The sequence below is a fragment of the Thermobia domestica genome, chromosome 7, assembly GCF_964235325.1.
Source record: "Thermobia domestica chromosome 7, izTheDome1.hap1.1, whole genome shotgun sequence".
Lineage (NCBI taxonomy): Eukaryota > Metazoa > Arthropoda > Insecta > Zygentoma > Lepismatidae > Thermobia > Thermobia domestica.
In genome coordinates, this window is record NC_137460.1 from 149,775,649 (window position 1) to 149,802,159 (window position 26,511).

The window sequence follows — 26,511 nt, forward strand, 5'->3', positions numbered from 1 at the left end:
TCCAGATGTATTGAGAAAGTATTTAGAAAGAAGAAAAGTATTTAGAAAGATTATGTACCTATAAAGAAAAGAGTATATTTATAATATTGGATATAGACAAGACATATTGGAGAATTTCTGAGAAATTCATGCGTTGAGTTTAGTATAAAGTATAATGTGGGAAATTCAGGAAAAAGTATTCAGATAAATTTATAGAAAATTGTGTAAAACTGCTTTACTGGAGGAAAAATCTATAAGTATCATACAAAGATCTAATTAAATTTACTGTGTTAAATTTTAATGATATGATTCATTACTCTTGCTAACATTGACGACAAGAAATGGAAGAACTAGATCTAAAGTGCACATATGGTAATTATAGAAAATAGTGCTTTATGTTTTCAGTTAAAAAAATGATTAAAAACAAATTTTTTAATGATGTTTATAGACGCAAGTTATAAATATATGAAAAATGCAGAATACATATTTGTATGAATAAAATAATGCATAAAAAGAATATTATGTTCTAAGTCTAGGATTGTGAAAAAAATTGAAGGTACCCATGCCTAATAAATAAAAAAAATGTTTACATTATCATTATGTATCAGCATGTTTCAGTGTAGTTACTTGCAATATTAATATGTACCTATTAGTTTTACAATAGGTCACAGAGAATAGTTTATTAAGAGTTAGTACACTTACTATAGGAAACACTTTTTTTCTAATAATACGGCATTGATAAAAAGAAGAAATGGCTGAAGAACTGTTATTGGACATAATTATTGCTATTGTGATGAATCTGTAAAGATATTGCTAGATATTGTTTCTATGAAAAATTTATTTTCTTTCATAAATGTAATTATTTTTTGGTATCACCATTCATATGTGCTAAAAAGTACAACATTGTTCTAAATGCTAGGTTTTGTGGAGTTGTACACAGTTATAGCTCTATTCCGTCCGTGCTGTTGATGCTATATACAATATGTGTGTGTAGTACATGGAATTACAGTTTGTCAAAAGTTTCTCCTTGACACCATTATAACCTGATACATCAGAATGAACTATGAGCAAATATTATTTCATAACAGAACTATTTTTGCTTAATTGACCACAAATGAACGAACGAATTAACAAAGGAATTCGTGTTCTTCTTGGCATTGTCTCCTTTTATTCTTTCTACACTATCCACGCTTCCTTTTGGTTCTTTTGCATCTGTCTATAATTCCTCTGATAAATCTTATTAAGGAAGATGGTGTAAGGAAGAGCTGAGATAACGAATTTTTCTCTCAATTTCTTGATATATCCTTATGCTTACTAATTTTACTATGTCTGTGACTGTGATGGTGAAATACTTGTTGATTCTGTAACCACTGTTGGAGTTTTCTTCGTCTTGTTCAGTGAATTATATAGAGGAAATTCACAGCAGCAGAAACATCTCATAAACATTGGAACCTCTTCGTAGAAATCCGGAGGAATCGGAATCAGTGGAGATGTGGAATTTTTATAACGTCGGTAGTCAGCATTACTGTCAAGAAAAATTAATAGAAATGGATTAGATATACAGTAAATCATTCTTCCCGAACCGTTATACATATATGAATGGTGGATTTGAGTAAGGACTCATGTAATAGATTTGAAGTTTCACAGAAATAGGTTTTGCTTTCTGGGTTTCTTGTCATGTTTTACAGATTATATTTTGGAACTTAGGGGTCATCCACATATTACATAACGAGGCAAAGGGGGGAAGGGTTGCGTTACGAAGTATGACAACAGGGGAGGAGGAGGTTTTACGTAACGCATGTTTTTTTGCTGTAGTTTTTATTTCTATTGACAGGTTTGTGTACAATCTTTTTAAACAAATAATTTTATCCAGTTTTTTTTCTTTTTTTATAAATAAATAAATAAATATTTCTATTGTTTCGGGAAGCTGCGAACATATAGCCTATATAAATTGAATCATCCAGAAGGGATTGAAGACGCTACTAGACACCAACGTGACTGGTGACGAACTCTGTGGCTATCGAAGCATTGCATTTACGACACACAATTTTCTGGAGTTAGTTTTTAGTGATCGGAACCATTACTTAAAAATGCCCTCGCGTTACCACTCGTATCGCTATTTCTGAGAATATGATTTAAACCTTTTTGATTTGAATCATTACTTACTCTACTTTTCTAAGGGTTTTCGCATGTGAAACAGAAGAAACACTTTTTCGTGAAATAATATTTTCCGCGACGGAACGATTCACGATTTGCAGACCAAAATAAGATTGAAAACCTAATTCGTCGGATGTTCATCTCGTACTGAATTTTTCTATTTTTGGATTTGAATATTTCTGGAGAAATCGTGTTTATTCGCATTCTGGTACTGATTCAGGACAAGAATAATTTCAAAAGAGGTAAGCTGAAGTCCTTAGTCCAAAGAAGATGCTCGAAATCTTGTTCACAAACGAGATGTAGCTACCTGGTCCTTCACGTATGCAGCCACTTTGAATCTGTGGTCGACGAGGGAAAAAAAAAACTCTTTGCATCGTCGACACTGGCGAACTTCACATACACGAAGCATCCTGTATCACGAAAAAGGTCGATGTCGGTTTTTTAGATCCTATGAGTAAAGACATACCGAAGAGACCTCGTGATCGAGATCGAGGTTTAAGTCGAGGTCGCTACCTCAATGTCTAGGTCGTGATGGATCAAGGACGCACATAGCTAGTAGGTCGCACCCTCGCTGTAAGTTCTCAGTTTGAGGAGAAACATTACTATGACGCGTGTGAAATTATTCCGTCAGTGCATAAAAATCACTGCGAAACCACATTTTGAAATTGAAAGGACCAAACAGTTTATAAGTAGGAATGGTATCGAGACGAGATATGAGAAATGATAAAGTCTCGTCTCTTGTTCCGCAAAAATATTCGAGTCTTATCTCTTGTCCAATCCTATCAAAAAATCAAATATTTTTACATTTTTTCAATTTTCTGAGAAGAAATGCCATCTTTCAGAACTCAGGTGAGAAATCATTTCCCAGTTAAAAAAAAAAAAAAAGTATCTTCAAGTGTCCTTAAGTTTCGAGGAGGAGGGGGTATTAACTTCAGCAAATGAAGTTTCGTCACTGCAATTCCATTATTCGATGTTTCCTCCCTATGGATACGTGCCTGTCTTTACAGGTATTTCTTTCTCTTATATCAGTAACGAATTTAGAAGAAACCATTTTTATTAATCTCGGAATTGGGGGAGGGGGAGAGGGGCGTGGAGTTTTTAAGCATAGATATCATTAACAGTAGCTTCTTTAGAAATTCCACAATTTACGGACTTCAGCCCGAAAACCCCCTCCCTGTAACCGCCTCTGCCTTATATAATAATAAGCTACAGTATAATTCTCAAATAAATATGAATAACTTATCTGACATTTTCATTTCAGTTGCTATTTTCTTCTATTCTCTATTTAAAACGTGCTTATTATGATGATGTTTGTGTTTCTTATCCCCTATTGATAGAACATTGCTCACTAGTTCTATTAATACCGTAAGACGGGGTTACTTTGCACATCAGGTTTTACTTTGCACAAAATATGAAAAGAGTTGTACAGTCCTCTGTCGGCAAAACCATGAACTGTAAAGAGGAAATTTCAACTGCCACCATAAAATAGAACATCTAAGTGTATTCTGGCTATAATGTTGGCGGTTAACATCAGTTCTAATTACCGGGAGGGTTAGTTGTTGTAGAGATATGGAAAGCAGTCACTTAAAAGGCCACCAAAATTTGAAAGATATCACGTACAAGAATTTCCGCCAAAGTTAAGTAAGTTTCGTAGAATACTACTGTGTATAATGGAACTTCGATGCAATAGTTGAAATTGAAATGTGAAATCTTTTAAAGTCATAAAAATAGTAAAACTGGTAAAAGGCGGTGTCAGCCTCTACTCGGAGTTACTTTGCACCGGTCCAAAATACCCCTTGCATAGGAAATTATTACTACTGGAACCTTCTGCATTCTCATTTTAGGTAAATTTCCTATTTAGGTAGATGCTGGAATGAATTTCTTGTTGGAAAATAAATTATGAACAGTGGCGGATCCAGAAAAGTAGTTTGAGAGGGTTTCACTCACAAAGGCTCAGTTTCTTTCAGAAATCACTAGACTTTTTTTTTGGGGGGGGGAAGGGGGGACTTGCATAGGAATGACTACCATTGATTTTTAAAAAAGAAATCATGCAATTTGGGTGGGCTTCAGCCTGAACGTTCCAAACCTCCAGTGATTACGGTTGGGATGATATTTTTGGACATAAGGGATAACCAAAGCGAATCAGTTCACGGGGATTTTTTTGTTTCTCGGTTGGCATTTTTGTGGGACATATGCTGAACTATTAGAATGTGAATCCTGTGCAGGGAACCAGAAAATACATAATTTGCTTTACAAATATTGATAATTCAAACTAAGTACTGATACCAGTACCACCATTCTAATATCAATATTTGTAGACTGCATGCTGTTTTGTGTAGAAAGTAAAATGTATAAATACTGAAGTGAAAACATTGCACAGAAACGTTATGTTCGTGTGTTGAACATACTTTTTTGTATGTTGTGCAAAGTAACCCCACATATGGGGTTACTTTGCACCGAAGTTTATATTTCAATAACTATGGTCATACATAATGTTTACTAATGAACTTGCATTAATGTTTTCCTTATATATCTACCTATTATAAGTTTAAAATACATTGTTCTAAATCATTACGTTTGTAAGTTACACGCGATTTTCTTTAAGATTGCTTAACTCTTGTGCAAAGTAACCCCTGTCTTACGGTATGTCTTTCATAAACAAATTTAATAGTGCAGCAAAACCTCTCGAACATAGACACACACAATCCCTTGCAGACGAAATTCTAAGCAAATGAAGACTTTACTCCATGTAGCGCTTCAGGGAGAACCAATGAGAACACGAGCCACGTCAATGCTTCCACTGAACATCAATGTAAAAATAAACTCAGTTATTTATTATCGCGACCACTAATTCACCCTCGCGGTCGAGATCTAGGTTGCGATATAGCGTACACCTTCGCTTATCCATTTGAATCCATTTGTTTGCGCTATTATCGACGTAGCAACCGCGACTTAAACCTCGACCTCGACCTTCGAGGTCTCTTCTGTCTCTTGCATCTTTCGGCAGTATTTCCTCCTTGCCAATCATCGTGACCTAAAAGAATGGGATCTCATTGGGAAAACGACAGTATGCAATTTGGAAGAATTCAGACTTGTTAAGGAAACAACCTTATGGAGTTAAATATTATTACGGAACTACCATTTTCTAATAATTTGATTTGTTGTCGAAAAAGTACTACAAATATATTCAGAATACAAGCATTTTGCAGTAAAAAGTTCTACAATTAAAAATAGTTCTTTCCATTGTAATAACCCCCAAAATTTGCAAAATCGGTGAAAAAACAAAAATCAAAAAGTGTTACGTAACGAAGAGGGAAAGGGTTCGGTCTTGCATTACGAAATGTGACAAGGGGGAAAAATTGGTCAAAAATAGCGTTACGTAATATGTGGACGGATCCTTAGATTGATTGTGGCTTCCAAATACTTATTTTAAATTACTGATATAATATGTAAAAAAACGTAATAAAAAGAAAGTTCTGTAAAATGTGCAAGTATAAGCCCTTATCCGAACCAGTCCTTCATAAATATATATATATATTATAATACAATTTACCTTATGAATATGGTATTGAATCTCCTTTAGCATGTAGCATCGTTAGTATTCGTTGCTAAATTAAGGCATACCAAGGTATAACTTGTTAATCGTAAGTAGAGGCATAGCAAACTATCAGTGCATCAGGAATGATGACGGGGAAAATCCTAGCCGAGCATGATGTAAAACTGCCCGTACGAATTCAATACTGTTGAAGTTACGAGGTCGAGATATTCTGATGCTCTTCAAATCATACCTGAACATATCTGGCTATGTATGTTCGCTTATTGCATCCTGGAAGACTGCATCCTTGCTAGGAAACAACATCTGTACTGTTTGATGCAATTGAAGACCTCAAATGTCCACACAATCGCTGGCAGTAATTCGTCCTTTGAGGATAATCATAGGACCAACGGAGATTGAAAATTCATTCCAAATAGTTCACCCGTTTCTCCCTAATAATGAGACTGACAACTTCAAAGTCATTTTATATGTTGATTTAAAAAAAAAAAAGAAAGAAAGAAAAAGTAAACTGCTACCCTCTTTAAACTAAAAGCTTAAATACCAAGTTTTATGTCTCTAATCTAAGGTGACCAAATTCTGACAAGAAAAAAGTAGGACACAAGTATAATAGTAGATGATAGTTTACTGCGTTGCCAATACCCATGTCCTTATTTCATTTAATTAATCTTAACTTAATCATTCGTTTTTGTTAAAAAGGAAAGTACTGAACAGAAGCATTAAAGGAATTCAATATAACTCCTTCCTTTGATGAATGACAAAGTAACTTATTTTTATGAACGTACAGTGATGCTGCGTGTAGAGCTAAAAACTTTTTAAAATTTATTTTTAGAGAGTGGGATTATTTTAAGGAATGAGAGAAAAATTTAGACCGGCACGACGGAACTTCTACTTAACTTGGTTAGCATCACTGTCGCAAGTTGAAAAAGAAACCATGGGTAAACTTACAATACACGCTTCAGTTGCGCATAGATAAGTAGGATCGCTTTAAAAGGGTATAGTACAGTATGGTAGGGTAGAGTAGCGTAAGAAAGGGATAAATAGGGTAGGGGTAGAAACGGGTTAGGGAAGTTTTGAACCATTTTCATAAAATTAATGGAGTGTAATTTCTCGTTTTTGAGTGAGTATACCAGCTGAAGCGGGCATTGTAAAGTTAACCCTTAATATTTCCTACCTTACCGATATCTCAATAAGCCTTTCTCAGTAAAAATGTATTGCAAAACAATGGTTTGTTAATTGTTCTCCTTCCCTAATATTTTGAGGAGTGTTAAAAGACAAAGCGGTTCATCATTCACCAAAAAGTACCTCTGATTCAAGATGTTGTGAATAAAGAATGAAACGTTAAAATATTGGGAGAAAAAGAATGAAACGTTAAATTATTCGGGAATAAAGAATGAAACGCATGACATTTTATAAAAATGGACATCCCTTGATTTTCTAAGCATCTTCGCAACACGCAGGACAGCTTTTTGAAAATCAGTGCTGTACTGCAAAAATCAGTACGTCTGGTCACCCTACTCTAATCTCAAGGGATTTCGAGATATGGCTATCTTAGTAACTCATATCTTTTTTCTTTGCGCCTTTTTTAGTCCATTAGGGAAATATATTTACAAAACACTGAATCATCTCTCTAATTATTTTAAATGAAAAGTCTAAATATCAAATGTCATGTCTCTAATCTTAAGTCGCTTCAGGATATGGCCATTTTATTTTAAAATTGCAACCCTCATTCCTTTTTTTCTATATGCCTTTTTAACAAAAGAAATACTGACCAAAACTTCAACACATCACTATATTTTAAACTATAATGTGTTATAGTTTCGGATATATATAGTCATCCTTATGAAAAAGTCTAAATTCCTAAATTTTATTGGCTGAAGCATTCAGCCAATCCCGTAGGTCCCCATGTCCATTTTCTGCCAGTCACGTGCTTCATTTTTGGTCCTTATAAGAACCTTTTTTCAATTCCATCTTCTTCTCTATGCTATCCAAAATTCTCTACCATAATTCATTAATAGGTAAGCCCCCTGTTCAATTCATTAGCTTATCTATTCCTACCTTTTTTATCCAATCTGCTTCTTTCCACTTCATTATTACCATTCTCCTCTCTATCTCCAATATTTTCGTCTTATCTCAGTTAATTTCGTGATTAGTCTCCTTAAAACATGTTTGTATACCGCATTGGTATCTTTCTTTTTCCTCACGTCATCTCTCTGTTATTTTATCCTTTCTTCCATCTCTACCCCATCTCTCCTACATATGACATATCTCAGTCCCCACACCATACTCTGTAAATGACTCCTTCTTCTTCTTTATTAATCTTCTTGGTACCTTTTCTGTTCTTCTTCTTTATTGATCTCAATAAGTTTTATCCACCCCTTCTATAAGCTCTGACCCCTCTTTTCTTAAGTAACTTCATTTTCCCCATTTCTTCACCATTTTTTTCTATATCATGCCATTTTCCACTCTCATCCTCTTCCTTCTTCTTAATCCCTCTCTTCCTCTTTCTACGTTCTTCTTCCCTTTCTAACTCCTTCCTGCTGTAACTGTTTTTCTCTAACTGTCTGTAGAATTTCTCTATGCTCTCCTTCCTTCCTCAGTCTTCGTCCTCCAGCATTTCTATTCTTCTTATATTGGTTATGAAATTCCTCTTCGTATTCCGATCCACGTCGCTCTTCTTGTGGTAGAACACCCCCGCTGAGCACTCCTTCTGAGAGCACTTCTTAAACGGTCCCTCTCCTTGTTCTATTATGGTCATGTCAAGAAAGTTTATTCTTCCATTTTCTTCCAACTCTATGTCCAAGCCTTTCATTTTATCCTCCACTCTATCCTTGAACTTCTCTAATTGTCTCACCCTTTCTACAAACCTAGGCAGTCATCCACATACCTACAAAACATGATTAAGTTCTTTCTCCTTCTTCTCTCACCTTTTTTCCATTTGTTCATAAGTATTCCTGCCAGTACTGGGCTCAACCTCGAACCTATACCCAGTTCTTGCCTTATTTTTACCACCTTTTCCCCTATTATACAATAACTGTTTTCCCATAGTACCTTCAAAGCCTTAACTACCTTCTCTTTTGTCCATCCTTTGATACTACTACTTCTCTTCTCTTCCTTTATGACACTCATTATTCGATTCTCTATTAAGGCTCGCGAACATAGCCTTAGCATCCAGACTGAACATAAGTGTCCTGCATCCACTAAGATCCACTCTCCTTAACATTTCTTTGGCCTCTTCTGTGTTCTCACTCTGCTCGATTCTTGTCCTTCTCTAATGGTTTCACAAATATCCTTCAACTCCTTCTCTAGCGGCTCCCAGTAATTCCCTCTACAGTACGGGTCTAAGCTTCACTTCTTTCTTGTGTAATTTTCGAAGACCTTTCATTTTTGGTATCCTTTCTTGTACCTTTATCCATTTCCTGAAACCTCTTTCTTCTTTCATTACTATCTTCAATAGATCCTCTTCCTTCATGTTCTTATCTCCTATAACCTCATATGTATCACATAAATCCTTTATTTTCTTCTTGTAAAATTCTTTCTCCATCACTACCATTGCTCCACCCTTGTCCGCCTGTTCTATTACTATGTCCTTCCAACCTCTCCATCTACATACATTTGCCTGAATTTCTTATTAATAGAAACCTATCTTCACAGATAAGGTTCCCTTCTTCATCTGTAAGATTTCTTCTTTTTCAGAAACGATGAACATCTGAGTGCTCGACACCTAAGTGTTTCCGAATAACTAATCGTCTCTTCTACTATAAGAAACCTCGACATCCAGAAAACTCCCTACAGACAAATCAGGATTATATATAACATCATTAAATTATGAATGTCAGTAAAACAAGTGCTTCGCTTATTTTGAATTTAGAAAGTTAATTGCGCGTAATATATACTTGGACAAAATATGAAATGCACAAATCACGTGAATATAGCATAAACCATCAAAACCATAATTTTGTAAGATTGAGTATGAAGCCAAATATGCATTGAATACCTTCTGAAAAGATAGAAAACCCAAATTCATTTAGAGAAATTTCAACGTATCATCAAGTTTGAATAATATAAATGAAAGCATTTTGATGATAAACTCGTATGAAGACGCACAATTATTGCAGTGTGCAACAAACAGACGATAAAAAGAGAATGAGAATTCAGAAAACCTTATGGCAAACAACATTAGCATATATACCGTTACAAACAAAAATCGAACATTCTATAAAGGTAACCAAGCAAGTTCTGTCGATGTTTGTAGAGATCTGTGTTCAATTGGCCCTCACACAGTGAGTTGAATGCGAATGGAGATAAAGCGAAGGTCAGTTGTTGGTGTGGGTATATTCAACATACTACCTGATTGTGACAGCTCAGTTATACCGTGAACTTGCGTAAAGATAGAGTGAACATGGAATCTCCACAAAGCGTCATAAGGGCGTGTATGCTGTACGAGTTCAAACTAGGGTAAAACGCTTCTGCAGCGGGGCGGAAGATATGCCAGGTCTTTGGTGAGGGTGTCGTGACTATGCGGACTGTGCAGCGATGGTTTAGCAAGTTTAAGGAGGGTGACAAAAACACTCGAAGACGCACAACGTGCGAGAAGATTAACACTTGTACAAAATGAAGATCTTCAGGCAGCAATTGAGGCGAACAGTGGCCAGGCATGTGAGAAACTGGGACTACAATTCAGTATGAGTGGAGAAAACATTCGGCAGCACCTCCATCAACTTGGGAAGTACTACAAGTTGGGTCGATGGGTCCCTCTTGATTTGACTTCGGGCCAGAAGGCAACGCGAGCAGACATCTGTGTTTCTTTGCTGTCTCGTCTGACTAAGAAGCCATTTATGGACAGGGTGTTGATATGTGATGAGACGTAGGTCCTGTACAAAGCTCCATGGCGCCGTCATTATTGGCTAGCATCCCATGAACTGGTTCCAAAGCACCGAAACCAGCACTGCACCAGAAGAAGGTCCTCCTGTGTGTTTGGTGTACTGCTCGCGGCATCGTGCATCAGGAACTGCTACCAGCTGGTCAGAGCACCAATGAAACTGTGTACTGTCAGCAGTTCAGCCTGTTCGAAAAAAAAAACTCTGGAGCCACCACTTCTGAATCGCAAACGGGTCCTGCTGTTACAGGACAACGTTAAGCCCCACGTGGTTAGGATGACCTGGGACACCATTCTACGCCTGGATGGGAAACACTATTGCATCGGCCATATTCCCCGGACATTGCACCGTCCGATAATCACCTGTTCTATTCCTTAGACAATCACCTTAGAGGACGCCAGTTCAAATCCCTAGTAGAGGTGCAACATGCACTTGATAACTTCTTCGCTTCACGGCCCACCAAGTTCTACCGCGATGGAATCCAAGGCCTTCCAGAACGTTGATAGAAGGTCGTTGATGCTGATAGGAACCATTTTTGATCTTCCAGGTACGTCTTAGGTGGCATATCTATGTTCTAAGGTGGTGGGTGAAAAAGTGACATAACTTTCTTGGTTACCTTTATAAAGAAAGGAGTAAGCTAATCACGATGTAAATTAAAGCCGAAAAAGCATTATCACTTTAACAGTACTACTTTAAACTCACAAATGTGTAAACTGCAAATATTTTTGAAAATAATTTAGTCTGTTTTCCCCTGTTTTTAACTAATATTAGTCAATAGTAATTTTTCATTCATGAGTTATAGCATGTACCAGTAACACATACAAGGGCGCCCATGTTGTGGTTTCCAAGGGGAGGCAAGTATAAGCGACATTTAAAATATAGATTCACATTTTGCTGTAACTATTCTAAAAATTCAATTGAGTTTTCGATATTCCGAAGTACAAATTTGAAACGGAAGGGGGGCGAGCGCCCCACCTTACCCCCCTAATGGGCGCCCTTGAACACAGATACAATTCATTTGTGTAACCATGAAGTTTGATTGTTCGATGTTACATATCGATATCTGCAGTTATTTATTCACAAAAATTAAAAATTAAAAAGCACGTTGAAATTATTGGCATCTCATCCCCAGTATCTGCTTAGCATGTCTTTGTTTGTTTGTGCAACAGTAGTTTTGGTTCTCAATGGCTCGTTTTTACCATAATAATAACCTCCGTTTTTGTCTCAAAGAAGTATGGTCAGCGTACTTTTGAACAAGCAGGAAATTAATTAGTCTTGGATAACCTCTTCAAGACCGTAAGAACTATTGGCAAGAAAAAACCTATTTTTTGAACTCTTTAGGCTAAAACTGACATGTATCTGGTTATATCGTAAATACTGTCACAAGTTTGAATGTGAATCACCAAGGCATGAGAATTAACACCAAGGCAATGTATTTTAGTCATGTTTTACATTGATATATTGTACACCTGATGCACGAATCATTTTTCGAAATGTTCCCCCTTGGTCTTGATGTAGGCACGAAATCTGTCCGGCCACTGGTCCATTGCATTACGCACTACGTCCATGGGAAAATTGTTCACCGCTCGGGTCAAGGATTGTTTCAGACTGTCCAGAGAATGATGCCGTTTATGACAGACCTTTGCCTGAAGGACTGCCCAAAGTTTGTAGTCCAACGGGTTAAGGTCCGGGCTGCTAGAAGGCCATCAGCGATAGAAATGAAGTCGGGGACGTTCCGTGCCAGCCAGTTCTGGGTTGTTTTCGCTTTGTGGCCTGGAGCGGACTCCTGCTGGAAGGTCCACCTTTCTCCAGGGAACATGGTAGCAGACAGTGGTTTCACTATAGGTGTTAGCACTGTGTCCTGGTACACCTTGGCAGATGTTTTAACACCTTGTTCGCAAAAATGCAGCTGGATTGTGCCTGAGTAACTCACTCCCCACCAAACCATCACTGAGGCAGGATGATGTGCCCTCTGAACTCTTGGCGCTGCCTCAGCAGCTGCAGTAGATGACGTGGCATACGCACGGTTATTTTGGGCGTTGTAGGCCTGCTCAATTGTGAACAACTTTTCGTCAGTGAACAGAGTCTTTCTGTGCAGATTGTTGGCGTAATGCTGCAACAGTCTCTTTGATTTAAGGACCCTCTGCGACATTAATGTTTGGGTCAAAAAGTGACCAGTCCGCCTCTTATACGCCCGTAGATGTAGGTCACTCCTGAGCACACGAGACATGGAATTTCTGCTGATGTTCATCTCCGCAGCCATCACATTTTGTGCAGGGATGGATTCAGGGAGTAGCCCGGGGGGAATCTCCCCCCGAAGAAAATTAATTCCCCCCGGAGAAACTCCCAAAATTCAGTCACAAAATGTAGAAATTATTTCACCCAATTATTTGCTTTTCTTTCCGTGCACGTGCAGACGAAATTCGATCTTTCAATATACATATAAATGACGCAGACCCATTCTATATAAATATTAAACATGTAACATCTAGGATGAAATACCAAATAGTCAACAAAACCTGTATTTCTTAACGCTATGACCGAGTTTGGCAGAACATGAAATTGTCAACTGTTGAAGAAAGGTTTGTATTTTTAGTAGGTACTATAGTCTCGCCCTATATTATATATTAGTACTGTAGGTAGCACTAACACAGATTGAGATAGGAAAGGAAAAATAGGGAAGATCTTTCGATCATTCCATATGATCTCTGATGTTAGCAGACTTCATTCACTTCTTGAAACTGTACAGTTCTTGCATTTGAAATAGAGCGCCTAAATTCCATTTCTCGCATCGGAAGTAACAGAGGTAAATGTGTTTTACGATTGTTAAAGTAAACACGCCTTTTTTTTAACTAAAAATAAGTCAGTTAAAGGGTGAGATTCAGAGGGATCAGGGAGGAACAGTTATCCCTCCTGGGTTAGAGATTTATATAGAATTTATCAATACAATAGTAGTATATAAGTGAAAGATTGCTATTGAAGGTGACGAAGATCCTGCTCAGTGCCATGCAATGCGGGAGAGGCAAGCGGGGCACCAAAGAAAGGGGCACAAAATTCGGGAGGAAAAAGAAAAGAAGGAAAGAAAAAATAGAGGAATGAAACACATATGCACATGTGGGCATGTGCACATATATAAAATGAAAGGAAAGAAGTCATAAAAAGTGCTCAAAATCAAGGAAAAGCAGGGTTTACTTTTTAAAATTTTCTCACCTTTCGCGGCTGGTCTGTCGACCTCGCTCACACGTACGGGGCTACCGTCGTATACTCTCGCCCCAAGAGCTGATTTTCCACGACACGGCAGTAAGTCGTGGAAAATCCTACTGAAGACAGTCCTACTGAAGATTTCGTAAACTAAACTATTGATGTGTATGCAGTGAAGAAACCAAGGATAATATGCTTGATTTAGAATCAGAAGTGTGAGAAAGAATGATAACATTTTGTTAAGATATTCCTATGTATGTTTGTTTTAGGACAAAAAATATTTGAGTTAATTTAGATCTTTTTAAAAACTTCTACATTAGTAACAAACAGTAACTACTGAACATAGGAAATAACCAAAATAGCTACTGTAAATAGCACTTAAAGTTTAGTCTAAAATATTTTTGCCAGTCTTTATTTAATGTTTTAGATAAAATTAAACGATTGTATTTTTTTTTTTTTAATTATAATCTCACATTGAATATTTATCAGCAATTAGTCTCAATATTAGGTAAGATGTGCATTTGAATGGAATTGTTAAATATGCTGTTTTCTTGCAAAAATACAGAAAAACAACCCCCCCGAGGAGATCACATTCCCCCCCCCCAGGTGAAAATGTCTGAATTCAACACTGACTTTGTGTTCGAACAGGATTTCTTCGAATTCTTGCTACGACTGCTTTCTGGATATGCGGGGTTCTTACCGTTCGTGGTCTGCCACTCCTAGCGCGGTCAGCTGCCGTTCCAGTCTCGGTGTATCGCTGTATGGCGCGATACACGAATCTCTTGCTGATTTGTAGGGGTTTCAGGAGGTTGAAAATCTCACCTGCTGTCTTCCCGACCTTATGCACTGCAATTACAGCTACACGATTTTCGTAATCGCCCCACTCTATCAGAGCTCAGTACAATATCAACGTATGTCATGAAGAGTCAAGCACACACTACATGCATCTTCCGCTTTATACACATATGGCAACACTGTGCCACTCCGGATGCCTACAGCGCCACTACAAACTTTGTGACAGTATTTATGATATAACTAGGTAGATCCCAAAGATCATCATTGCAAGTTGATCATTTCAATGGTTACCTGTTTATGGCCTAGAACAATACGTATGTCCCTATGGTCAATAAGGTATTTTTTTTAAAATAATCATAATAGGTTTTACCTATGATAAAGTTTTTTTTTTTTAACTTTTTATTCCTCTGAATAACAATTTTAATGCTTGTATGTGCCTCGTACTTCATAAATCCATAAATAGTTGATAAAAATTATATATACAAAATCAGAGACTGAATACAAAAGTGTTATAGAGCAATTTATATTTATATGATTTTTTATTCAAACTCATTTAGGTAATTCCTTTATCATTGACACCCAATACACGAATATTAAAACATTGTAAAAATGGTCCAGTACAAGTTTAGGAGGGATCAAAGAAATGGAACAGACACAGTAGCCTATATCCCTTTTTCGTGAAGGGGATAAAATGTTATAATTTACTTCAATTTGTAAACGCATTATACGAAATACATCAACAGTAGAGCAAGATAGTAACATGCCTTTACATAATGAAGAAAAGAGTGTATTGAATCGATTCACAAATGGCAGTTACAGTATAGTTCTAACATTAGAATCAGCATACCACTAATATTAGTCAGGTATGGGATGACTAGAGTTCTGGTCGAATTGCAAACAAACTCTTGGATATTCGTGTAAAGACAAGCATTTTCGTGATCTTTCTTCTAAACACTATTACGTCTTGTATTAAAGTGTGTATACCCTTTCGGCGCAAATAAACACCAGACCAAATTGTGTTTTGTTGTATTTTTTTCCCCTTTTCATTGCGCTCAAATCCTATACTAAAAATGAAATGCTAGTGGTTTTATGCGAAATTGTTTGAGGTGGCTCATTCTTCTTTCTGGAGAAGGTACTATCTCAATTTCTATCTTTGTGTTCTGAACAAAGGCCTCATGTCTTATGAGCAGTGAGATTAATAATAATTAATAGCGATTTGCTCTTAAATTAATTGATAGATATTCAGTTATTACAAACTTGACAATTTTCTTGTCAGAAATCTACATTTGAAGGGATCTTAATTAAGTACTACCATGAGCAAAATAAATGACGCGTCTCTTTATTTTGAAGTTTTTTGAAAATATCTCCGTTTTTTTTATATGTTCGAAATTTCGGAAGGTTTCCCCAGCAGGACAGGTTAATAACAAACCCGCTTTTAATATTTGTGTTAGATATTAGCTTAAAATAAAGAAATTAGAAGCAAAAAACATTAAATCGACAGAAATCTCGAGAATTACCAACTCTGCTAAAGTGGGAAATTTTCAAGAACACGAGGGAATTCTGCATTTCAACACGAAGCAGCGACATCTATGTCATTGAGAGAAATGTGGATTAAATCTACAAACTAAACTTTTAACGAAATATTTCTAGTATGTCTTATTATATGCATTATCTGCAAACTCCAAATATATGAATATATGCTAAGTATTAACATAAAGATAGAGCAAATAGCGGAAATTATCTATATGGAAAAGGACGAATTGGTAGGACGATCGTAATGAAATCTCGTCTCTACCGGAACAGGCTCAGTTTACGTAAGAAAACAAATAGCTCAGTTAGTTAAAGCAACGCGTTTGTATGCTGAAGGTAGCGGGTTCGATCCCGTGGAAGTGCCGTTATCATTTTTATCACTACACTACGGTTATTTTTTTATTTTTTTATTTGGGAAAGAATCAAATTGTAACGTATGTGTAAAACTCATGACGATACCAAAAAAAGAAAAAATGCTGTTGTCGCACTTGTATTAGCGTCCCTAATTTTGTTTGCAAACAGTTTCGTAATTATTTCCCCTGTGCTCACTGCTCACCATAGAGTGCTTCGGGTAGAGATGCCTATAGGGGAGAGATGCTAGTTTTGCTATAACTTCGTCGTAACAACAACATATGGCACGAGCTTGCGCAGGCTGTTAGCGGGGGTCTAGAAGAAGAAAGGGACGTCGTCAGTCACGTCGATGAGTATGTTATGCACTTGTTTCATGGTAAAATGTAGAAATTATAAATAAATTTACACATGTTTTTGTTTGTGAATAAGTCGTATTTTCTGCATGAGTTTGTAATGCAATTAATAATGACGCGAAACACGTAGCTGCTGTATAGAGAGGATTACAGAGTTTATGTGCACGTGAGTCTCAGCATACCTTGTGGCACTTTTGGCGCGAAAATTCAGCTGGCATCTTTCCCCGATGTTTGGGAAAGTTGCTACATCAATGTCGGGTAAAGATGCATCTGTACATTTTCTCGGGTAAAGATGCAAGTTTAACTCTTGCTCGGGTAGCCACGAAGTTCCTAACTTCGTGATTAATAGCAAGAAAATTGAAAATGAAAATACACAGAACTGTTATTCTCCTGGTATTATTTTAAAGTTCGGAAAGGGCGAATGTTTGATATAGCGGCTATGAGTTCCATAAGAGTTAGTTATTAGTAAAACCCTTCGTATACAATGCACATACACTTCTATACATATTCCATAATACATCGTATGATCATTGTTTAAAATTGCTCTTTGCTTGCATATAGAAACTACAAAATGCAGGATTTGCTCCAACTGGACGAGAGATACTAACACTAGCATACAACTTCGTTGAACGTTATGGTGTGAGGCATAAATTTAACAAAGGGAATGGAATGGCTGGATACGATTGGTTGTAGTCTTTCATGAGATTTCCTACGTGAGTAAGAAGAAAGTTTCAGAATTTGTCTAGCGATCGAGCAGAAGCTATGAATCGTGAGAATGTTGGAAATTATTTTAAAACTTCTTTCAGAAATCTGTGAGAAACATGATTTACTCAATAGAGCAGGTAGTATTTTTAATTGTGATGAAACAGGAATACAATTAAATTCTTGTTCAGAAACTGTAGTAGCAGCAAAAAGTTCTAAACAAGTTAGTATGCTTTCGTCAGCAGACAAAGTTAAAAATATTTCACTGATTGCTTACAGGAGGCAATTCTCTGCCAATGTTATGTATTTTGAGAAGGGAAAATAAGAGGTCCGAGTTAGAAGATGTTCTTTCTAATGGTTCTATAGTAGTTATGAATCAAAAACATGCCTATACACATTCTGAAATCTTTATGAATTGGTTGCAAAAAGCACCTTCTGTCACGCAAACCCCCAGGAAAAGTCTTACTCATTCTGAACGGTCACTCTTCTCATTGCACTAATCCTGATATGCTGGACTTTGCAACAGAAAATTATATTATCATGCTTTGCCTCCCCAGTCACCGCACTCGTTATTTGCAGCCATTAGATAAGAGCTTCTTTCGTTCATTGAAGCGTTCTTTCTACAGAGTTTTGTCACAATGTCAGCGAACACATCAACATAGAAAACTATCCAGGTCACTATTTCCTATCTTGCAACGTCAAGTCTGGGATAAAGCTGCAACACACAGAAATGGTACTTCAGGTTTCCAAGCATGTGGGATCTTGCCCTACGATCCTAAAATCATCCCTTATGAAGCTTTTGCTACTTCAAATTTTAGTGTTGCTTCAACTAACGAACGAAATTCTGCTTCTCCCTCTCCATCAGACGACAGCACTCTTTCAGAACACCTTCCTCGAGATTCTGCAAGTCTTAGATGCTCAAATGACTTTTCTCAATCTTCTATTCCTGCATCTTCCGTTAATACTGTACGTTCATCTTCCCTTCATCAGAAAACACCTTTTGAAGACATATCTCCAATTCATCCCGTAGATCGCGAAGAAACCCAAACTGGTAGGAGACGGAAACCAAAAAGAGCAGCACATATTTTAAATGAGACTGAACATACACTCTCAAAACGCACTAGGGATAAGCAGCAAGTAAACGTTGAAGTAGCAACAATGTCCTCTTTCAGTTTTGGAGGAAGTTCTAGTTGCAAATTGAAGAAACTTCGTAAGAGATCAGCTGCAAAAGTAGGGCTATGTCTAAATAACAGAAAGGATTAGGTTTCCTCCAATGACTATTGCTGTATATGTGGTCGATGTTATTCGATCCAAAAGGTGCAAACGTGGCATGGATCAGATGTACGATCTGTAACATGTGGTTGCACGAAAATTGTGCAATATTTCCTGATACATGTGTCGCATGCCACAACTGAGTTCAAATGTTATAAATGTAAGTATTGATATGGTAGGAAACACCGTTTTAACCATACCTTTTTCTCATGACTAGTGGATTTAAGTTTGTGTTGTACGCGTATTTTCCGGTATTTTATACTAACTATTAGGTAATCATGAAGACTCAATATTGCATTAGAATGTAGCTAATACTTATTCTACGGATATAAACTAATCCTATAAAACATATTATCTTTGGAGTCCCTACATAATACTGCTTTTATTTTAATTCATGAAGTTTCCTTTTGTATGAGAAGTACGGTGTTTTCAAACTAACTATATTTATATTTCCATGTATTTCTTTATGCTACATATAATTGTGTTGGGTCATGACAAGCTTATTGTGTGTGTTTGTACTGAAATAAAAGCATTAACGTATTTCTTTGTTAATTGTAACTACAATTTTATTATCGTGGCATCTTTCCACGAAGCACTAGGCATCTCTACCCGACATATCGGGGTAAGATGGCAAATTTCATTAGTCATTTCTTCAGTAAGTTGTCAGTGCACCATAGAAGTTCAACATGTGATATTTACAGCAATTGTGTGTTAACCCTGTAGCTATTCATTGCTGTACAGTTTGCCTTTTATGACCGCATTATTCAAGAGATACAGTCCTCAAAATGAAAAAGTATGGCGTCTTCCCCCGTTCTACTATATGCTCGCTGGCGCATAACGAATGTTTCCCAGTAAATGTTAATTCTAATTTGGAGAATTTTATAAAGTTTCACAATATTTCTCACTAGATAGTCTTCTATCTACGTGTTTGGATATTTTGATAACAGATTTCCCTATTAAATGTTTAATTTTCCCTAGATGTTTAATTACGGAAAAGTTTTACAATGTATTTGTATTGAATTGAAATTGTTTTGAATTTACTACATAAGGTAAGTAGACCGAAGGAGGAGAACTCAAGTAATTGATATTCTACGTAAAAGCAACCTATTGTAGAATGATGATGCTTCTTACCTTCAGCACATAATCTTTACGTTAGAGAGTCAGACAGAGAAAAATCCTGGTTTTTCCTCCTCTATGACCACCCATCTTAAACCTCTACATATCATTGTTCGTCTCACAAAATTTCGGTGCTCCAAAAACATTCAAATAATAATAATAATAATAATAATAATAATAATAATAATAATAATAATAATAATAATAATAATAATAATAATAATAATAATAATATAATGAATATGCCATCCTTACATAATGTAGGATATCTTAGTTTCCTAGTTTAAATCTTAAAATATCTTAGTTTAAAATGCTTTCTTTAGTACTTATTTGAGCAACCATGTAGGAGGAGGTACGACTTTTTATTTTGCCCCTCTCATTTCAGTAGCCTTCCAACAGAAAGTAATTTTTGATAAGCAGGACAGACAAAATGAATAAGAAATATATTTACAGCATCCTCTCCCCTTTCATGATTGGAATATCACGTAATATTTTTTATTCTACGAAAGATGGCGCTGTGCGGTTAGGGGTAGGTAACTAAAAAAATACCTAATATATAGCGCCCCTTGATTGTAATATTACCGCTTCTTTATTTGTACGAGGGAGCCCCTACACAATCAAGGGTGACAAAAAGAATAGGAAGAGTGTCTATTGATTCCAGTGGTGGATCCAGCACGAACTCCTGGGGGAGGGGAGGGGAAGTGAAATATTCTTTTGATGATGTGAAGCTGTCACAAATTACCACTTAACTAAACTAAACAATAGTGGGGGAACCGGAACCCAGTCAGTTTAAATTGATGTAAAAGTTAATTTTTGGCTTCATATTAAAGTTTTTTTTTCAAGTGAGAATTTCAGTCCAAGTGGTCAATGATCAAATCTCGTGGAGCTCTTCAGTGTAGGCTAATACGGCCCCCTTATGAGAAAAGGCAAAATTATTAACATGTTTATAACTTTCGAATTTTTCGTCTATTTTAAAGAAATATTTTGCTTCGTATTAAAGTGTTGGTTCCAAATGACAAATTCAGTCCGAGTGGACAATGATCAAATCTCCGGGGGGGTCTTCAGTATAGGGGGCTACGGCTCCCTTATGGGAAAAGGCAAAAATATGAAAATGCTTATAACTTCCGAATTTTATGTCTATTTTAAAGAAATTATTGGCTTCATATTAAAGTCTTGGCTTCAAATGACAATTTCAGTCCGTGTGGACAATGATCAAATCTCGGAGGGCTCTTCGGTGTAGGGGTTTCGGCTTCTTTATGGGACAAGATTCACGTAGTTGATATTGCAAAATTGTTTTGTATATAAAAGTGGAAACTTGCACCATTTGGTTAATTTTACCTCTTATGTTTTGCAGATTCATATTTTAAGCAATAGTTACTTCGCAGAGCTAAAAGAAGGCACTTACTATTTTCATTAAAATGAAATGTCTTTTATGAGAGGAGCAGACGAACGAACAGGCACCCAAACGTTGGTTGAGTCGTACCGTACGGTTGAAACTCGTTAAGCTCGCTTCAATTATTATTATTATTATTATTATTATTAATAATAATAATAATAATAATAATAATAATAATAATAATAATAATAATAATAATAATAATAATAATAATAATAAAGCATTGCAGGGACCTTTGGTGCAGGGGGTCCGTGGCTCGATTCCACTTCGTGCCAAGTGAAATTTCAGGTGGACAAATACCGTGTGCATGGGTATGTGTTTTCTTGAGATTTTCCATTTTCCTCCCACTTTCTTCATTTCACCATTTCATTCATCATCATTCTCCCTTAGCGTAGGTGCATAATCGTCCAACGTTAAACTAGATATTGCAATTTCAATAATAATAATAATAATAATTAATTCAACTGAAAGGACTGTAATTTATGTGGACAGCAATTATCATAAATATGCAACCATTATAATAACAATGCTTTGAGTAGAAAGATAATCATTCCCAAGTGTTAACGAATGCGCACGAGATAAGACATGTCTCGAGAAAGAGACAAGACGCGCTTTGTGACACCCAAGATAATACGAGGCAAATGTTTTGGACACGAGATAGCTTGTAAAATGTCTCGTCTTGTCTGGAATGTCTCGAAAACAAAAGTCTAAGTTTTAAAATTATTTTTCAAGATCTATTCTCTCAGAAGTAGTTCTCTGCCTTAAAATTAATAACGACATTTGTGATTTAAAAAAAGATAAACAATGCCTAAAGTTAATAGTTAACTTTTCGAAAAGAAGCTTCATTAAGGGTGAACCTGAAAGATGTCCACAAACTTCGGGAGGTGATTCGTGACATCAAAATGAGACAAATGGTCCTCTTGCAGTTTTCGAATTCAGCTTCGTTGTCGAGATACAGGGTTGCCAACTGGTCGTGTTTGAGAAACTCACTGGGAATAAATTCAAGTCCAAGAATAAACTACTACTCATATATTTTTCAGGTCAATTGACTTATACCATGTTGTAAGGTCAAATATTTATTTATGAAGTGTGTACAAAATTCGCCAGGGTCTTTTCTGAGAAAATCGTCGAGAAAAAGTCACCTCCAAGAATAAACTACCCCTCGTAAATTTTTCTAAGAGAAATATCTGATACTGCAATATAGGGTTGTTAATTAAATATTGATTAATGAAAAATAAACAAAATTGTTAAAACCATTTTTGAGAAAATAGCGTTTTTCCATTTTCGGCTGTTTGTAAACCACACTTATTTTAGGTGGTAGGATAAAATGGAAAAGCTCCTGTAAGAATACTAAGTAAACCCTAAGTTTAAAATTTGGTGTAGATAAGTTGAACGGTATGGCCTCTAGGCGAGTGCATATAAAAGTGTGCCGAACGGACGGACCGGAAGGACGGGTGTCGAAAAGTCACATTTTCGGTATGTAGACGCCATGAAACATGTAAATCCGTTGAAATCTGAATTTGATATTATTTTCACAATCACTATATTTTCTTCTCTCTTTTGTCGCTTGAAAAAGAAAAGCCTGAGTTTACCACAAAAAGCTAGGGAGTTTCTCAAAAAATATTCAATTACAGGGCCACCGCACTAAACTTTTTCAATTCAATTTCTTAACTGTGTTAGGCCGCAGTTGTTACTGAAGTGTGTATTTGGATAATACGAATAAAATTATCGTATTATTCAAATACATCGAATGTCAGATTGTCGAATAAAAAACTTCGATTGAAGAAAATCCATACTACAAAACTAACTCACACTTTGAGCACATTTTCATTAGACATATAATAGACCAATTAATGCAATCATTGTTTATGAAATATGAAAAAAAATCAAATGAGTCACTTTGGGAAAGTCGTTCAAAAAGAACACGTCAGGAGTAACCTACCTCTTGTGAATTGTTTCGAACAATGAGTTAAGATATACTTTTGGTTATTAATGAAATATTTATTTGCGAAATTTGAACAAAATCGCCTGTCGTTCGAGAAAATTGTCGGGGAAAAAACCTTGACCCCAAAAATAAACTATCCGTTGTAATTGTTTTTCATAGAAATGACTTATACTAAAATACAGGGTTATTAATGAAATACTTATTTATGAATTATCAATAAAATTGTCCGAGTAATTTTTGAGAAAATTGTGAGGGAAAAATAACTCCCCGAATAAACTATCTCTTGAGGATTCTTTCAGGGTAAGCGAGTTATTCCATATTACTAAGTTGTTAATGAAATATTTATTTCTGAGTACGAACAAAATTGCTTGACTCATTTTTGAGAAAACCGTGGAGGAAAAACACCCACAAGAGTAAACTACCCCTCGCATATTTTTTCAGGACAAACGAGTTTTGCCATATTGTTCGGTTATTAACGAAATATTTATTTTTGAAATATGAATAAACTCTTTTGAGTCGTTTTTGAGAAAATCGCCCAGACAACACTCCACCAAGAATAAACTACCCCTCGCATTTTTTAGGACAAACGAGTTATGCCATATTGATAAGTTATTAATGAAATCTTTATTTATGAAATATGAACGAAAACATTTGAGTCCATTTTGAGAAAATCACTGAGAAAAACTCACCCCCTTAGCATAAACTACCCCTTGTAGATTTTTCTCAGATAAATGCCTTATACCACAAAATAGGGTTGCTAATTAAATATTGATTTATAAAAAAAGAAAGAAAACAAGATCGTTAGAGCCAGTTATGAGAAAATATCTTTTTTTATTTTCATCGTACAGGAAACTACCCTTGTTTTGGGAGTAGGAGGGAAATAAAAAAAAAACTATAGGAAATACTATGAAAATCTTAAACTAAAATTTGGTGCAGATAAGTTGAACGGTATGGCTTCTAGGCGAGTGCACAGAAAAGTGTAGCGAACGGACGGACGAACTGATGGACATGTATCGAAAAATAACTTTTTCGGTGTTAGGGGCTATAATACGTGTAAATTCGTTGAAATCTCAAATTTGATTTTTTTTTTCGAACACCATACTTTCTTCTCTCATTTGTCACTTCAAAGTAAAAGGAACTCAGAACTACAGATAAAAGACACCTACTTTTACACATAGACATTTATTGATTTAAAACTGTTTTAGTTTGTGTCATTTCACTTCCAATTGAAAGGTTTTACAATGATTAACGGCATACCAATGACGAGACGGAAGTTTTCAGGAAGTAAATGCATTCAGAAGTCTAGACTGCATTACAGCCTGTTTTTATTTCTGCAATTGTTAACAGCTGTAATTTCGTCCAAACGCTACATGAAATAATTTTTGGTTGACGTCATTGTATTACTATTTTAGTATTGTTCTCTTCAGACTTGGTTGAAGTTTTGTCTTAACGGTTATACATTTTTTCTTTCTTATTTCATCGTTACACATAAGAACAAAATGTTATGGTGAGTGGATAGATTCGAACCTACGAACATTGAGTTTATATTCTTCCAACACTTTACCAATGGACCAAGCTTTGTCTTCACGTTAACACCCGGTTACAGGGTTTACTACGATTTAAATAAAATGGCTGGCTGTTAGAATTCCCTGCTCACATATTTCGATAAATAATTTTCATTGCTTCGTAGATACGTAGAGCAATATTTAGATACACATTTTAGGAGAGTGAATTTTGGTGTATATAATAATTTCATGCCAGGTAAAAGCTAGATAAGTTTTGATAAAATGTTTCATATGTAGTTCTCAATAATAAGCTTGCTGTTCGGAGTGAAGTTCCAAGGTTCAGCATTGCCTAGCAGTTTTTGCTATTAATATCCCTTCTAACAATATTGGCAGTGGACAAAAGTTAGCCCGTGTTGAAGCTTTTTTGCTCCTAATTTAGTTATTTTACTTATTTAAGGGATATATTGAAAATTGTCAGCAGGCACGTATGCAGTAATTTATTTCGGGAGAAGTCCGACTTCAATATTAGGATAAATTATAATAAAATTTAAAAGATAATCCTTAAATTTAGGCTAAATTTACAGAGAAGTTGGGATTTCAGAGGGGAGTCCGGACCACCTGGACCCACCCCTAAATGCGTCCTTGTTTGTCAGTAACGTTTCCTCATTTTGAAACCCTCAAAAACTTCGGATATATAAAGGAAAACGAGTTATTTTCGATAAAATATCACTTCAGAAGACGCGACAGTTTTATTGCACATAGTGGTATCCCAAGTTCACAAGGGCAAGAATTCATTAATTTTGATTCTCTGTCATTGTGCTCTATCGAAAGGTTAGGTTTGTAACATATTACTCCTACGAACAAGCATGACTGGCAGATAGGAATACTGAACACAACTCCAGAGAAATGCATGCTGAACTTACGTTATAGCTACGCTTTGGTGATTTGCCCTCAAGGTCAATCGAGTGGTAATTCAGTTCCGTCTCTGTTCTTAAGCCATGTTCGTATTACTTCGAACAGTTTTGATAATGAAAAGCATGCCTCTTAATATAACAGACTTCTTTCGCGTAAGAAATCGAAACTCAGTTGGTCAGAGCAACTAGTCTGTAAGAATTAGGTTGTTAGTTAGTTAGGAGCCCAGTACGAGTAAGGGTTTTTATTACTATTGTTTTTATCTTTTTTATGTGAGGAAAAATCAAATTGTGACATCGCGATATCAAATGTATTTGATTAGGTAGCTTTGTCTTAGCTAAATTTTAAACATCAGTAACCGTCGAAATTATTTCACCAACTGATAACTTACTGAACATATCAAACACGTCAAACCAGTGGCATAACATGAAGGTTAACCTCTTCTCCGCAGTCCTTAGTTATGCGTCCGTACTTTCAAGGGCGGACTAAGGGCCGGGCGACTGCCCGGGGCGCCAGAGAAAGAGGGGCACCAAAACGAGCCTCAAAAAGTAAATTTTATAATGTGCTTTCTACTGACGTTTTTGGTTTATATTCTTGTAAAGTAGTGGCAATTATATGATCTTTTTCCATTTCACTATGGAAGAAGAGAGTTTCATAGTACTAAGGGGGCTGTATCGAAAAATGGAGAGATGGCACGTAGAATAAAGAGTGTTAAATAATAATAATAATAATAATAATAATAATAATAATAATAATAATAATAATAATAATAATAATAATAATAAATATGAATGTCTTTGGAGAGCCGAAATTATGTGAGACGAACAATGATATGTAGAGGTTTAAGATGGGTGGTCATAGAGG

The 26,511-nt window shown here is 36.0% G+C and overlaps 1 protein-coding gene across 1 annotated transcript in view; it reads right to left on the bottom strand.

Moving 5' to 3' along the window:
* Nucleotides 1-364: 364 nt before the first annotated feature.
* The window catches only part of LOC145690485 (uncharacterized), a 250,213-nt gene continuing 224,066 nt past the window's right edge, over nt 365-26,511 (bottom strand). Inside the window, exon 7 of the mRNA XM_081765408.1 lies at nt 365-1,504. Coding sequence (XP_081621534.1) covers nt 1,303-1,504 — 202 coding nt within the window. The 3' untranslated portion in view covers nt 365-1,302. The remainder of the gene's footprint in view (nt 1,505-26,511) is intronic.